The sequence below is a fragment of the Micropterus salmoides genome, unplaced genomic scaffold (genome assembly GCF_014851395.1).
Source record: "Micropterus salmoides isolate LMB-PRFRI ecotype aquatic unplaced genomic scaffold, ASM1485139v1 Ms_hic_scaffold_2, whole genome shotgun sequence".
Lineage (NCBI taxonomy): Eukaryota > Metazoa > Chordata > Actinopteri > Centrarchiformes > Centrarchidae > Micropterus > Micropterus salmoides.
The window spans coordinates 5,330,244-5,347,548 of NW_024041150.1; the positions used below are offsets into that span (position 1 = coordinate 5,330,244).

The window sequence follows — 17,305 nt, forward strand, 5'->3', positions numbered from 1 at the left end:
AGATCAAACAACTAATTGATTAATCAAGAAATTCATGAACAATAAAAAACAATGGTTATTTGCAGCCCTCAGCATGCTGAACAGTTCTGATTCAAATCAGAAAGGGAACATTTTACTGGTCTGAAAACAATCATTTTTACTTTGGTAGAATTGTCAGAATTTGAAATGCTTAAGATATATTTAGAGAGGATTATTTATTTTAGTTTGTCGACCGGAAATCTGTTTGTTTCTCTCTGTTACTTTGTGGAGATCATGTCTGTTTTATTAAGACTGTTGCTTTTACATCTTTGAGCTCCGTGAATAAATGTCTTGTCCCTGATCATTTTCATCCATCGGCTTTTGATTGATTTCCTCCTCCTCTCCACGCACAGAGTTTTTATGGAAATCTACTTACAAGACTAGAAACTTGTCACAGTAAATGATTAATCAACCTTTCGACAAAATAATAAAGCAATATTATGTAGGATAATGTGTTTTTGTGTGATTTGGAGCCCCAGTCAGTAACTCTAATAACTTCTTGATTCACTAAATAACCGGGTATACTGTGACAAAATAAATCTACCTGCCTACACAGTTTCTTCCTGGCTTTCCGTTCTCTCCCTGTGAACGTGACAAAAGAGGAGGGAAGACTAAATCATGACTCAGCGGGGATGATATTACAGGAGAAAAGTTGATCTACAGGAGAAACAGATCTGTGAGCTGCACTGACTTACATCGTGTTAGAGGTTTATAGTTTTGACACCTGAATTCTGTTTCCCTTTACATTACTAAAAAAACATGCACACCATAAATTGGTTGCTCCAGCATTGAAAATTTCTCCAAAATCCCACAACTTTTCAACGTACTTGTACTTGAGTTAAATTACTTACCGCCACAGCTCTCAAGTCCGGTCCAACTCCAACCACTGTGACCTCGGTGCTAAACGCTTGTCCTGGGGGTGGCGCTAGAGGGCTAATCATCTCGGCCCCAAAGGTGTCCAGATAATTGTGGTTTTATTTTGAAAGGACCGCCGGAAGTGCTTGCTTGCCCCTCGGCGTCGGGTCCAGCAGAGTGTGCGGGTGAGCAGCTGATTACTGACGGTGACGCAGCGTTAAGCACAGCTGCGGGCTTACTGCGCGCGTGTGCGTGTGTTTTGCTTCCCGTATGCAAGATGATGGTGCACGTGCACGTCGCATCCATCCATCTTTCCTGCTGCTGTGAAACTGAAGCTGCTGTTTCAGATGCAGTCAGGCAGAGTTTTCTCCTGTGTTGTCAGTGTTTCCTGTCAGGACGCTGCTGTTTTGTTGTTTCTGTTTCTGACTAAATGACTTCAGTGCTGCTAATGCTTAACATCTTAAAAAATGTGTACATATGTATTTACTGTACATATGTATTTATGTATTTACTGTACATATGTATATGTATTTATGTATTTACTATACATATACATATGTATTTACTGTACATATGTATTTATGTATTTACTGTACATATGTATATGTATTTATGTATTTACTGTACATATGTATTTATGTATTTACTATACATATACATATGTATTTACTGTAAATATGTATTTACTGTACATATGTATATGTATATGTATTTACTGTACATATGTATATGTATTTATGTATGTACTGTACATATGTATTTATGTATTTACTATACATATACATATGTATTTACTGTAAATATGTATTTACTGTACATATGTATATGTATATGTATTTACTGTACATATGTATATGTATTTATGTATGTACTGTACATATGTATTTATGTATTTACTGTACATATGTATATGTATTTATGTATTTACTATACATATACATATGTATTTACTGTACATATGTATTTATGTATTTACTGTACATATGTATATGTATTTATGTATTTACTATACATATACATATGTATTTACTGTACATATGTATTTATGTATTTACTGTACATATGTATTTATGTATTTACTATACATATACATATGTATTTACTGTAAATATGTATTTACTGTACATATGTATATGTATATATGTATTTACTGTACATATGTATATGTATTTATGTATGTACTGTACATATGTATTTATGTATTTACTATACATATACATATGTATTTACTGTAAATATGTATTTACTGTACATATGTATATGTATATGTATTTACTGTACATATGTATATGTATTTTCTGTACATATGTATTTACTGTACATATATTTGTATTTACTGTAAATATATACGTATTTACTGTACATATGTATGGCACATTTCAACAACAAGGTAATTCAAAGTGCTTTACATAAAACATAAAAGCAACAGGGAAATATAAAAACGCATGTATTTATTGTACATATGTTTACTATAGTATGGAAAGGATTAAGCTATGGTCAAATAAAACTACACTTTTATATATTTATTGTTTATATTTTTTGATAAACATTTTTTATATTGCAGACTTTTTAAATTGGGTATTTTTTTATAATATTAATTTGTTTGATTATGTTCATGTTACGGATTCTAAATAAAACTATTATGTAGGCCTACACACATACAAGTTAAAAAGTATTTGTGTGTTCAATCAACACACACACACACACACATATATCTACATGTATATATTTTATTTCTTATACTTTTAACATGTTTGTCATAAGTCCAGTGCAATACTGAGTCACTGGAGTACTATTTGAGGTTTGTTTTTTTTAAAGTTATTGAATTTAAAAAATGTGAAATGTTGTCTTGAAAATAACTCACAAGCATCCAAGCGCTCTCTCTGTCTCTCTCTCTGTGAAGCTCTCTCTGTCTCTCTCTGCATTTCTAATGAGTGTCTATTGTTGTGTAAAATTAGCAAATGAATAAACCCAGTTCCCAGGCATTCTTTCACACGCTGTGTGTGTGTTGTACAAAGACATTTTGTTGGGAACATGCATGAAACAGAGCATTAGCTGCCACTGAGCAAGGCGCTGACCTTACTTTTAAACATTATATTTAATGCCGTCGTACGAGAGTGGCAAATTCATATCTGTTCCCCAGAGTTGAGTTAAATAAAACAATGAGAGATCAAACGTCCTGCGAACAGACAGTCGCATGATGATCGATCCCCACAGCAGCCTGCAGAGCCAAGTCCCATATCAGGCTCTGTCGTCTGCGAAGTCCTGCTTTCAAGACTGAAACTCACCTGCATATGCTATCCAGCAGCCAGCAGGGGGCGACTCCACTGGCTGCAGAAAGAAGTGTGGTTGTATAGAAGTCTATGAGAAAATGTTTCTACTTGTCATCTGATTTATTACCTCAGTAAACACTTTCCTGATGAGTTTATGGTCTCAGTTATTAGTTTCAAGTCTCAGACCTCTGACCTTTCTATGGTGATACAGGGGGGAGAGAGAGAGAGAGAGAGCAGCTTCTTCTGTGTTTACTGTCCTCTCTCTCTCTCTCTCTCTCTCTCCAGTCTCTCGCCCCTTGCTGTCTGGTTGCTATGGGAGACAGCCAGAAATAAACTCATTAGAGGTGAGTGTGTGCGCGATCATCTGTAATTTGTTTTTCTGCTGTTTTTAGTGTCACAGTCTGCTGAGTGGACACAGTACCATATAGCAGTAACACAGTACTACACAGTACTACACAGAAGTACTACACATAGCAGTATAGCTAGTACTATAACAGCTGTTGCAGAACTGTGTAGTACTGTTGCAGTTTGTGTAGTTTTAAGGAAAAGATTTGTCGTGATCAGCTCCTCAGAGGATGAACCCTTTAGATTTCATGATTGCTCCTGTAGCGCCACCCTCAGGAAACACTTTAGATTTTTAGCTTCACTGCTGGTGAGAAATATTTTAAAGCTGCAAGGTACATTGGACGGGCCCTCGCGGCGTGATGCATGTGGTGCAGTTGGTGCTGGAGGTCGTCAACCCGCTTCTGAATTACCATGCCTTTTGGACCCCTCGCAAAGGAGTTAAACGTCACTTCTTGTTTCCCCTAGGTGGCGCTAGAGAACACCCACTAATTACATGTTGTGTACCAGAACATGGAGCATACTGTAAAAATTTCACACAGAGCTTACTTCCTGTTGCCATTAGGTGGTGCTATGTCTATGAGTAAATATTGGTAAAAGGATGTCTTGAGGGTGGGACACTTATCAAACAGATGGAACAGATTTCACAGCAAAAAATAGATTTTTGACGCCACGCCACGGACACACCCTTTGACAAAAACTCCCGGATAGCAGAATTTTTCATTGTCAATGCCTTTAGATAGCACGGCTAAAATTTTATGTTGATCTGATTAATTCTCTGGGAGGAGTCTGTGAAATTATGGAACGTGTAAATTGGCAAAAATGATAATTAAATTCAAAATGGCCGACTTTCTGTGGGGTTTAGGGCATCGCTGAGCCCTAAAAGAAGAGCCACAAAGATTTCTTGCATCTAGGTGAAACGTGGCGCAAGGGCTGCTTCGTTTAAGGGTCAATTCCTGTTGCCAGCAGGTGAGACTACAACTTTGAGTAAATATTGATATGTGGTTGTCTTTGGTGCGAGAATGTTCTCAAACGTGTGAAGTGTGGTACAGATGTGAGCATGTTCACTGAGTTCATAACAACTTCCTGTTTCACGGCGAATCATGGATTTTTGATGCCACGCCACAGATACGCCATTTGATGAAAACTCACAGATAGCGCAACTTTTCATCTTCATTGCCTTTAGACTGCACAACGAAAATTTGAAGTCAATTGGATTAATTATCTAAGAGGAGTTTGTTAAAGTATGGAGCCTGTAAATTGCAATAAAATGACTAATAAATCCAAAATGGCTGACTTCCTGTTGGGTTTAGGGCATTTCTCCCAGAGGCTTTTTTGTAGGTCTGGACATGATATATGTGCCACAGAAATTTTGTACATGTATGTGAAACGTGTCCCGGGGGCTTTAGGGGGCGCTAGCGACCCATTTTGCTACACCCATGCATGAAAACCCTATGACGTGCAAATTTGCTTTTTTGTAAGTTTTCGAGCATGTTAAGACTGACAAAAATGCTCTTTATTGGCAGAAGAAAGAAAGAAAGAAAGAAAGAAAGAAAAAGAAATCCTTCAGTTTCAAAAAGATCCTCGCTTGTTTCATGTTTCAATAATACGAATCCTGCAGTCTGAAGGAGATTCAGATATTTAGTTTCAGCCTGACTGCAGTTGTGTTTGTTCCTCTTCCTGCCGGCGATCCGTCTCCAGTATACAATTAACAAGAATATAATCCTCGTCTGTTTTCTACATCTGCATAATTCAGTAATTGGTTGGTTCATCCTGCGTGTGTGTGTGTGTTTACAGCCCGGCAGGGTTTGTAGAATAATATCGTGGTTCACATTCAGCTGCGGGAGAAACACTCAGCCTCATTAGATCCAGATAACTCTGCAAAAGAAAGGAAAGTTTTATCGTCATGTGACGCTCTGCAGGGAGACGGCCAGTCCAGAGGTCGGAGGTGCTGCAGATTTTAACCTGTTACTGTGAGTTTCAACAGTCTGGTCACTTACTGTCACCACACATGGACATAAAGGAGAGTCAGCAGCTGACAGTTGCATGAGACTTTGTAGATTCACAACGATACACTAAGACAGAAATATGTAGACACATCTTTTCATCAGATTTATAAAGCAGATTCACTTTTAAAAAAGTAAAGTAGCAGTGGTACAGAAAATTAATGATGGTACTGATACTTGTACTCTTGTATTTTCCAAACACCCGTCTCCTGAGTGAAAGTCCGGTTTCTGACTCATCCATCCTTGCACTCCAACCACCTCCTTACTCTGACTTTTCTGTTACTTAAAGTACTTTTAGCGTTGAACAGTGATGCTAAAGGGCGTCCCCCAGTGCGTTGACCTACCATGTGAATGGCGCCATGCGTGTTGGTAACAGACACCGAAAGACGTGACACAGCGAAGCGATTTCATGTTCTGGGAAGGAGAAAGGGCTGGATATTCAGTTCCACAAATAAATTACAAAAGAACAATTAATTTCATACAGTTCATTAAATAAAGTAAATAAAACAGTAAATGTGTGTTTGTGTGTGTGTGTGTGTTAAAAAATTAAATATTAAAAATGTAAATAAATAAATAAAACACTAAATGTGTGTGTTAAAAAATTAAAATTAAACATTAAAAATGTAAATAAATAAATAAAACACTAAATGTGTGTGTTAAAAAATAAAAATTAAATATTAAAAATGTAAATAAATAAATAAAACAGTAAACGTGTGTTTGTGTGAGTCTGTGTTAAAAAATAAAAATTAAATATTAAAAATGTAAATAAATAAATAAAACAGTAAATGTGAATTACTGTTCGAGGATCATCCCAATATGTGATCAGTGATTAATTAAAAGAGCTCATGTTGAAACAGACTTCACAAAGTGCTTCACAGCTGACAATAAAAGAAAAAGATCATTTAAGGGGAAATAACTGCACAAAGAAAAAGAAAAAGAACGCTAATTAATTCATTTAACTTAAAGCGGCTCTAATCAATGTTCTATAATAGCAGAGAGGCTGAATCTGAGCGGGAGCTTTGTACAGATCCTGCAGCACGTCTGCACACGCTCAGTGAAGCGGTGGCGGCCTCCTGCCGTGAGGCGTCTGCTGGGTTTTAATGGGACTCTTTCATGTCGGCTGGTTTCTAAATTGGTTCTGTGTTGCTGTTTTGGAGCAGAAGCTGGAGACTTTGTTCTGTAAAAGAAAAAGACACTCGTCTGATTACAAACTGTAGTTCAGCGGCGAACTCGGCAAAACCTTTCTGAATCTATCATTATTCACAAATACTGTCTCGATCAGCTGATTCATGATTTGGTCAGAATAGTGAAGATGTCTGCAAAACAAAACATTTGAAGACTTTACCTGAAAACCAAATGTTTGGCTTTATTATGGCTTTAATGATTATTAATTATCACTGTAGTTTTTACAGGACTGGAGGAACTTAAATGGGAACTTGGTTCTTTGGAATGAACCTTACGAGTACAAGCCTCTTCAACATGTTCCACCAAAATGTTTTATAGTAATAATAATAAACTTTATTTCTAAAGTGCTTCACAAAAGCCTGAGAGAGAGATGACATCACATCCCACAGCAAGTGATAAAATACATGAGAGCTAAATAAAATAAATAAAAATAGAAATTACATTAACTACGCAGGGTATAAGAGAAGATGAAACAAGAATAAAATCAGTAAAATAAACAGGCAGCTCGGATAAAATCAGGAAATGCTTTCTGGTAAAAGTGCGTTTTTAAAAGAGACTTAAAAGAAGACAAAAACTCTGAGAGCCTAATTTCCTCAGCCTGGACCTGGGAGCTCAAACTACGTAAAGGTTCATAAGGAGTTAAAGGATCTAAAATCTGGTGCCAGGCCATGGAGAGCCATAAAAGTAATCAATTTTAAAGCAGACATGGAGCCAGTGTAAAGAGATTAATACAGGTGTGACCTGACCGGACCTCTGGTTAAAAAGAGCACTGCTTACACACACATCACAAATACTCTCACATTTCACAAACGCTGGTTGCTCATATATCACAGAACCATTCGCGAGTTCTCCTGCATGTTCAGGGGCTCTTTGACTCCCAGTCAAGTTTCTTTTTGTCCCAATCCTGATCCATTTAATATTGAGCATCTGTCAGAGCCGAGTCTGATCCGAAACTTATTAATCTAAATGATCCAGCTGCCCAGCTCACACCTGTGTTTGTGTAACCCGGTATTGCTCACCGTGCAGCCACAGTCACAGTCTCTTTGTACTCCCCTGTTACTTTCAGTAACAGTTCCACATCATTGTCCGTCCATGCAAAGAAATCTCTGCTGTGGTTCTTCTCCATCGCTGTTCCTCGTTCGTCTCTAGTAGAACTTCTGCACCTGTATCATCAAAAGGCGTTTAAATAACACGCCAAGTCATTTGGTGTGGTATTCCAAAGCATTTTAGACTGCCTTGACTTCTATTGTGCAGAAACGGTGTGCTATTCATACGCCTACTGTCAAAGGTAAAATCAGCGTGTGTGGGATATAAATAAGTCCAAAAATTCACAAAACATTCATTTTTGTTATTTATTTATGTGACTATCTATCATACGGCCTTTTCCAGTCCTATATTGTAGTCCTGTGACTCCTCTATGGCAGCTTTGCATGATTCAAAGTAAAATAAATATATATTTTTTTATATTCATGTAGGCCTTCATTTCAGCCTCTGTCTGAACAAGCTGTAGATGCTCCTGTCTCTTTAAGGCCCCCCCTCTCAAAGCCCACTGTCTTCTGATTGGCCAAGACCTGAAGCATGTTAGCAGGCTGTTGTTGTTGCTGGGCGGACTGAGCGTTGCCGTGTCGTTACTGTGGGAGCAAATGACCATATATGGAACAACGTCTGTATAACGGAGCCGTTGGTAGAAAAAGCAGTTGAAAACAGAGCGTTCAGAACAGGAGGAAATCTGAGGTTTATGCTCACAGGGATTTCTTAGAAATGCTTTAACCTCATTTTTTGAAGCTTTGGCCACGTTTAACATGAACATCCAACATTATAACACTGTAGATAAAACATCAAATGTGGAACAGCATAATATGTCTCCTTTAAGTTACGTAGTTTACCATGCTACATCGTTGCTAATGTTAGCTACATAGCATTAGCTATGTTACGTTAGCTACGTTAAAGTTTAAGAAACTAGCTAGCTAACGAATCTAGCAACGACGCTAGTATTTTACTTTACTGCTAACCTTAACCATAAATAATTATATATGCATGTCTACCGGTTAGCTGCGCAGATAGGGTTAACCTCCTTTGTGTTGCTTAGGTCTATGGGGACTATGCTATTTATACGCCATTTGATATCAAGTTGGCAGAGTAGACAATCTGCTTCCTGTTCACCCTGCACGCTCATGCCCAATGTACGTTAACGGTAACTTCGTTTTTAGTCGTTTTAATATAGACAGAGATCAATTCTGCTCGCAGCTAAAACGCTGGAGTGGATTGAGAGTTTTAAAACAAAAACAGAGTAGTGTGGATGTACCTTAAATGCTGGCCTTCCCGCCTCACCTCAGTGTTTCTGGTTGCTAAAGGTTGCAAGTAAACTACCTTTCATTGTTTCCTTTTTCCCCTTTGGCAAGTTTTGTCCCAACTCCCTTAAAAAGATAGTGAACTCCCCTGAAAGCCACGGTATAGTTCGCACACTGCATGTATCATTTTATCTGGACTTTACATTAAAGTCCAGCTGCTGCAGATAAAAGTTCAAACCTGTTTGACATCAGTGAAACCTGAGTTGTGTCTTCAGGAAGCAAATGGACGGAAATGTGTGTGTGTGTGTGTGTGTGTTTAAAGTGAATTGTTCCTGTTACAGAAACAAAACAGAAGATAAAACCCATCAAAATAAAAGAACAAGAAATATAAACCTTACACTGCCTGTTTCTGTTGTTCTGATTTCTTCTTCTGTCCCTTTGCTGGCGTTTCACTTTGACCAACAGTGTTTCGCCATTACAGTTGAACACACTGATCTGAATCTGAGAGCTCAGTGCTATAAATGCCACTTCCCCTTTAAGAGATCCAGGAAGTGCATGGGGTGTGTGTGGGTGGGGGCGTGGCTTTCTGGTTCAGGGGTGGTGCTTTTTGAGGAAACAGGTGTGTGTGCTGACAGGGATGATGTCATTCTCTGGCTGAGTCACCTGGGAGACGGCTGCTGAGCGTAGTGTGGACAGAGAAAGAGAGATAAAGGAGGAGGAGGAGGAAACGAGCTGCCATCATCACTCCTGTTTTTCTTCCCCGAGGAGGCGTCGGTGTGAGGAAGGAGACCCAGCCGGAGGGCAGGAGGAGGAAGAGGAGGAGGAGGAGATCATTTGAATGCTGCTGTTGGTCAAGGTGAGAGAGAGAGAGAGGGAATGAATGAGAGAGAGAGGGAGAGTGTAGTTGCAGAGTAGTTCTTCTCACCAAACTCCATTCAAAAATCTGTGTATTTAAGCTCATCTCTTAACTGTAGAACTTGATTTAAGATCTCAACTCTTTAAAAGACCACGTTGGTGTGTTTGCATGCTTCAGCTCAATAACTGGCAACTGCAAGTGCAATTTTCATCCTTGCTGTTCATCCTTTCCCAAATGATCTAATCTGTTTTTACACTACATGGCCGTAAGTATGTGGACACCACCATCATGTCTGTATGTTTGGAACAGCGCCGGGGTCACGACGGGAGCGTGAACATATTGTCTAAAATGTTGAATTTAAGTTAAGTGAACTCACTGCTTTCACACTGACAACTATATCAAGAGTTTCATCGCCAAACTGGCATTGAATAGGAAGATAGTTTGTTTAAATTGACGGTGATATCTGTGGAAATTTGAGGAGGAGGAACAGACAGTTAAACGGCAGACGGTCTGCAGAAGTTTGGTTTTTGTGGTCAGTTTAGCCTCCTGGTCCCTCCTGTTTTTGGTCCTGGTTCTGGATTCTCTGTTGCTGAAGGTGAAAACTCTGCTTGTTGTGTTTTTGTTGGGAAACTGCTTTTATACTAGTTTATTTAAAGTAGTTAAATGTTTCCTTTTCCTGCTCAGCAGTGCCACCATCACTGAAAGAGGTCTCTCCCTCCGTTTCTCTGTAAGCCACGATCATTCATCGCTCATAAACGTTCTCCATCTTTTCTCTTATTGCTCTGACCTCTGACCCTGAACAACCGGGCTTGAAGCAGAGATGAAACTGTTAGCTTAGCTCAACCAAATGAGCCCAAGTCAGTCTGATTTACATGCTGGATCTTGTTAGCTAACCAGCTAGTCAGCAGTCCATCCTGTAGCCAGATGGGGTTTAGTTTAGTTAGAACAGAGTTAAAATCTACAATCCAACAATGAGGCGACCGTATTCACAAAACATCCTCAGGCTAAACGTAGCTCCTAACTTTTACCAAACACAGATTTAATCCTGGCTTTCCTCGCGGCGGTTTTATCGCTGGACTAATGTTCAAACACAACTCGCCAAAAAACATTTATTTGTTAATCGGCTCACCAATAAATCAACAAAACACCCGAGATGACAGTTTGCTCCATGGTACTTGGACACCAGCGCTGATGAATGCTTTATCTGTGGAACTGCAAACAACTCGGAGACGTCTGAACTCCTAAATAATGCTTTTTATCTATAAACATATTTTGTAATGTAAAATCTTGCGCCCTGTCTGCACGAACACGGCCATTTTTAAATCTGTGACCTTTTCCACGCGGTTTGGCCGTTCGTCCACACGGAAACACAGTATCAGGTCACTGAAATCAAACATTTTTGAAAACCCCTGCCAGGGTGAAGATTTTAAGAAACTCCAGTTGCAGAGTTGTCGTGTTGACAGTAAAACCAGAGTTTTTGCTTTGCGACGTCAGAGTGCGCGACATTATCTGCTGTGTCTGATGTCAGATTGTGCGCCACTGCCTGCTTTGTTTACAATATTATTAGGCTCTGATTGGCCGACGTGGCTTCACGGTTAGCGTCATATCGCTGCCTGATGGTTTGGTGTGCTCTTGGCAGCGCTTGATAGCGTGTTTTTGCGTTTTCATGTAGACAGAGGAGGAAAAACTCTTTATAAAATGCACTAGGGGTGGGAATCACCAGAGGCCCTACGATACGATATTATCATGATACACAATATTATTGTGATTTTAAACGTATTGAAACTTAATACGCCTTTTTCCAACTTCAAATTGTGTCCCCAAAGGAAAACTCTTTTTCTAGTGGACTGAAAAGGCAACTGATTTCATTATTATAGAACAAAAAACGAAACTTTTCATGTACAATTTGTACAATAAAAGATCGATACTTGACGTTCGTGTATCGATACAATATTGCCACGGAAGATATCGCGATACTATGCTGTATCTATTTTTTCCCCCACCACGTGTGGACTAGGCCTTAATCTGAAAAGTATAGCTGTCAAAATAATGTAATGTAGTAGTACATGAGTAATGTTACTTTCCACCACTGCATTCCCTGTAGCCCAGCCATCATATCACGACCCTGAGCTCTTTATTAATCTCCTTACCAACATCTTATTATTATAGAAGAGTTAGAAATGATAATATACCAGGAGAATGATCTTTTTGACCCCTGCTCTTTAGCTGCAAATATTGTTCAAAAAGGATTAAATTACCAGATTTAATTCTTCTTTCAGTACTCAAATGACTTCAATAAATTCCCTCTGTGTAACTTGCTGATAAGGTGTTTGTCAACATTTGTCTCTAGCAGATTTTAGAGTTCCATGCATATATACAAGAATAAACATGCTGATTGGTGGAGCTTTAGAGATAATTTTAATAGCTAAAACAAAGTGTTAAAGATGTCAGTACGTTTAAAGTGGCGTTAAAGGTGTCAAGTGTGTGACAGACAAACAGCGGAGAGCAAACAGGTGACTACCAGTCTGTCAACACACACAGTGTACTAAATGAGTCACATCTGCCCCGGGCTGTGTGTGTGGTACCATCATATGACTGGGAGAGTAAACAGGGCAGAGGCAGCACGGGGGAACGGTGAGGGTGACGTCATGCAGGAAGTGGACATAGTGAAATGAAAGCACACACACACTGGTAACTGTACGCAGCCTGTCACACGATAGTTTGTTTAGTGTTCAGCTGGTTCAACCACAAGTGTCTTTCAAGCCTTTTTGATGTGACTGTCACTGTGTGCGTCCACATTGTGAGCCGTGTGGTTGGTCAGTCGTTCCGCCACCAGTTTAGACAGAAATATCTCAACAATGTAGGGTCCTAAATTATTTAACAATACTATACAAGCCTCAAAGAGGCACCAAAACGTATAGACAGTCCCTGCAGGATTGAGCTGAAGAAGTCTCTCGGACGAGAGACGAAACGTCTTCTAGTTTCCCAAAAGCGTCGTTGCTAACTACGCTAGCAACTTCCTCGGTTGGTTCAGTCCGTGTCCAACTGAATGCTTTCCCAAGCACAGCCACTTATCGCACTGAGCTGTTCTCAAGACTTAAAAATTTATGTTGGCTTCGCAGTTCATAATAGTGTTGAAATGAAGACACTAGTCGTAACGTATTTCACTTAAAAATTTTGGAATCGCTAATAGTTTTTTCTTCTAAAATGTTGCTTTTGCTTTAAATATATTTAAGCTAAATAAAATTATTACGTTATATAATATTTATATTGTTGATTTTATTAATTCTGTTGATTTTCTTGTTATTGCCGGTACAACTACAATATGAAAAGCCTACATATAAAGTTAGCATCGGCATAATATCGGTCACAACTGTCATATTTAGGCAGAATATGGTAAGGTAATAAGGTTTTGTGAGTTTCCCACTGTGAAAGTCAGACGAACACATTTGGAAACATGTTAGTTCAAAACACGTTGGTACAAACTAAGTTAATTCAAACCACGGTGGCATTTAATTTCATTTATTTGACGCTTTTATCCAAAGGGACTTACAATTGCTATACAAGTTTTGGGAAACGGTCGTACTTCAGATGTTCGTTAGTTTAACGATGCATCGTACCAAGATTGTTCAATGCTACCTTCTGTCGCTGTACGGGAAACGGACCTTCACAGACACCCTCCGGGAATCGCAGCTATTAATACAAATTCAACAAACCCCAACTTGCAGTTTTGATGTGACCAAACGTGAACTATCATCGCCGTGTTGAAGATTTAAAACTAGAGACTGAAACCATAGACTCGATAGGAAAGTGTTTACCGAGGTAATAAATCTTCTATACAATCACACTTCTTTCTGCTTGGCCCCGCCCCATGTAACGAACCCTTTGTTCTAATGTGAACCTGAGGTGTTTGCTGAACTACCTGGGGTTAGTTGTTCTGTTAAAGTACACACCAAGCAGGAACCTCCAGGTCTGAAAAAGAGCCTCACACCTGCGTTCTCTCCAGCAGCCAGCAGGGGGCGACTCCACCGGCTGCAGAAAGAAGTGTGATTGTATAGAAGTCTATGAGAAAATGTTTCTACTTGTCAGTTGATTTATTCCCTCAGTAAACACTTTCCTGATGAGTTTATGGTCTCAGTCGCTAGTTTCAAGTCTTCTTCAACACAGCATGATGTTCATTTAGTAAATTATGGTCCCATTTTAGAGGAACAGAGACCAGGAAGCAGGGGAGGCTTTAGGGCGGGGCTACAAGCAGGACAGAGGATAGAGGCACTGTGTACATTTAACCAGTGCTGCTGAAAATGCTGCTTTGTAGTTGGCCGTTAATTTTCTCCGTTAAGTACGTTTTATTTTAAGCCAGTCTGTCGCTAGCCAAAATTAGCATCCAAGTATCAAGATGGCGGTGGCCAAAATGCCAGACTCTAGGCTTAAAAACGTTAGTCCACAAACCAGCGGGTGACGTCACGGTGGCTATGTTCACTTCTTTATTAATACCGGCTATGTGAGGGGCGCTGGCCGAGTCAGCAACAGTGGCACTACTACTTTTACTTATAGGATCAGAGTACTTGAACCACCTCTGACTGCAAAGCTAGTTTCTGTGTGATGACTTCCTGAACAGCATCAAAAGTACTGGTGGTAATATCATCATCATCGTCAGGGTCGCTTATGGTTTGAAACAGTCAGTGAAGATCCTGCAGGAGTAGACTGGTTCAAACAGGACGCCCCCCCCCCCCCCTAGTTAACACACCATCAGTAATGAGCAGGAAGCTGCAGCAGGTCAGCACAGTCCCCCTCGTGTCTGTTCTGGGCTGCAGACTCTTTGTATTCAAATCACAGCAGCTTTTTGTCTGCAAGATGAATGAGGGACGAGTCTTCGCTCGCACTTCACTGAGCTCTTTGTCCGTCATCACAGACACTAAATCACAGCCGGCGGGGCCGAGAGGGACAGTAACCATCAAACACGCCAGCGTGAGAAGATGGAAGTCACTCATTGTTGTGTCCGTTATACAACCTCAGCTTCACGCTGTCACGTTTTAGTAAACTACACTGAGACTGTCATCAGCTGAACCAACATAACATTATTAGTGAAGGTAAAGAGTGCATGTGCAGGATAACAAGGAACACTTGTTTGGTTGGGAATTCATGCTCATGTATATTGTAAAACTCACAAAACAGACTGAAATATAATGTTTGATGTAGTTGTTTGCGTAGTAGGATGGACTATCAGGGGGAAAAACTGAAGAGAACTGAGAGTGGTAATTTACCAAGATAAATTACATTTCAAGAATAAAGTCATAATATGATGAAAATAAAGAATCAAACAGAAATCAAAGATAATTAAGATTTACTTACCGTAGTAAAGCAAATGTAATCTAATTGACCCATTTTAATCACAGCATATGACATTTCTCCAGTACAACTCCCTTTTTCTCTTGAAATTACAACTTTTGGAAAACTCAAACTCATGAAACTGTATATTTGCATTGTAACAAGAAAAAGTCTCATTCTTTCATTTCATATGGAAATGACCAAAACCTCAAATATTATGAAAGAAAATTGCTTCTATTGTATCTAAGATCATTAAAGAGAACAGCCCACTAGATCTGAGTTGGATTTATGAGTGCAAGAGTTATAGCTGTTGATTGGAAGACAATTAATCATATAAACGAGACAAATTATGGCTGCAAACATTTAAAACATTATTATTAAGTTTAGAACATGTCTAATTCCATATATACACCCACTCATGTAACTTGGCCTCAGATTAATATGCAGATTTATAGTATTATCCTGTCCTGACTAAATAAATGTAAATGTTAACACTATTATTGGGTTCTCTCTGGGAGTAGGCTGTTACTTAAACCAATCCACTATATTTTAATACGTATATATACACGTTTATAAGTTAGGGTTAAGATATAAGTGCAATTTATGTACAGACAGAAAAAGTACCCATATGTTGTGTTATGTTCAATCATGAGCCATTATTAATGCAATCCAGGAATAGTTTCCTCTTGACTTAATTCATGCAGCATTTGTTCTCTCTGTGCATTAATGTAATAAAATAAACTTTTTCTTCTAACATTATAGCTTTAAAAAAATCTAAATATTAAAGTTTAATTCTGGAAATATTTAAATATTTATAAATGCCTTTATTCTGTAGTAAAATGTGACGAGTTTAATCATTATTGTGTTAGAAATGTTGTTTCAACATTGAAAGCAGTAAAACTGCCTGGATGAGGATAAAATCAATTATTTAGCATTCTCATGTGGTGCAAAGAAGAAAGAATGAAAAATCTTTGTGTTGTGTTATTTCTCACTGTTTAAATTAGAAAAAGAAAATTCTTAAACAGAGAAAAGTAGAAAAATGTTGTTAAGTTGTTCCTTCATCTTGTGCATCTCCATGGTGATAAAATATCCCATAAACGCCCTTTTAGTGCTACTTCAAAATAAAAGCATGACGCATTTTCCCACATGAACTTTTATCTTATGTGGAGAAAAACCCTTCTCTCTGCTTTCACACTGACGTTTTCCTTCGCCGTGGTGACGTCCCACTTATCACAGTTGACCATGTGCTGTGACCTCTGACCTTTGACCTCCTTACTGCTGCATGCGTTGAAGGTCGCTCTGCTCGTTCTGATCCTCTCTGGACACAAACAGTCCCTTGCATGGAAAACAGAAACTTTAGGAGTTCACGAGTCCAATTAATTATGAAAGATTTGTGACAAACAAAGTGCTTTATGATAAAAATTCAGACCTTGAAAGCATGTGCGAAGAGGATGGTGATGAGTTAGTTGCCTGTTTAATCCATTTTTACACTCCTGTTGACACCCTGACAATGGGCCGAGCGGCAGAAGAAGAAATGAACCGGTGATTAAATATGTATCTGACACATTGAAATAGCAGCTTACTGCTCACCAAACTAACTTGTAGAAGACAGAGAAAGATAAAGGGTTGGATAATCGTGGCTTTAGACCAAATGCATGAGCGCAGAATGAAGCAGCACATGATCCTACAGAGCAGCTGACTATGAAACAGTCTCATTATATTTATTTTTATAAGCTGGTATCCTCGTCCTGGATGCTCGAGAGTTTTTACCAAAGTCTCATTAGGATCAGAGTCGAGTAAAGCTGAAGACCAGCTGAAACTACAAAGACAAAGTGACATAAACACTGTTTCCACCAACCTGCACAGATATTTCAGTCTCTAACGGTCAAGAAGCTGCAGAAACCTGAACCTCTGCTCAGGAACCACCGGAGCTCTGCAGGTGGACGACAAGTAAATCAAGCAAGAACGCCAACCGTCACGGGTTCGTAGAACAAAACAAACATGGACGCCAACCAACAACTTGTTTACACTCAGCAACGTTTGTGCTGGAAAGTCCAAAAAAAAGGAGGAAACAGGTGAGATCCTGGATGGCGGGACTACAGAGCCCACAGAGGACGACCAAACGGCCGGCAGCGACTGAAGACTCCAGAT

General features: G+C 39.1%; 1 protein-coding gene and 2 long non-coding RNA genes across 3 annotated transcripts in view; 1 reads left to right on the forward strand and 2 right to left on the reverse strand.

The window, feature by feature from the left end:
* Positions 1–4,954: 4,954 nt before the first annotated feature.
* LOC119913405 lies at positions 4,955–5,987 on the reverse strand. Its single transcript, XR_005446443.1, has 2 exons — positions 5,839–5,987; positions 4,955–5,366 (listed from the first exon to the last, which is right to left on the reverse strand). It is a non-coding gene; the product is annotated as an uncharacterized LOC119913405 (long non-coding RNA).
* Positions 5,988–6,519: 532 nt separating this feature from the next.
* LOC119913404 lies at positions 6,520–9,476 on the reverse strand. Its single transcript, XR_005446442.1, has 3 exons — positions 9,369–9,476; positions 7,699–7,842; positions 6,520–6,671 (listed from the first exon to the last, which is right to left on the reverse strand). It is a non-coding gene; the product is annotated as an uncharacterized LOC119913404 (long non-coding RNA).
* Positions 9,477–14,680: 5,204 nt separating this feature from the next.
* The window catches only part of LOC119913449 (inactive ubiquitin carboxyl-terminal hydrolase 54-like), a 34,619-nt gene continuing 31,994 nt past the window's right edge, over positions 14,681–17,305 (forward strand). Inside the window, 1 exon segment of the mRNA XM_038732879.1 lies at positions 14,681–14,794. Within this exon segment, the coding sequence (XP_038588807.1) occupies positions 14,681–14,794 (114 nt within the window).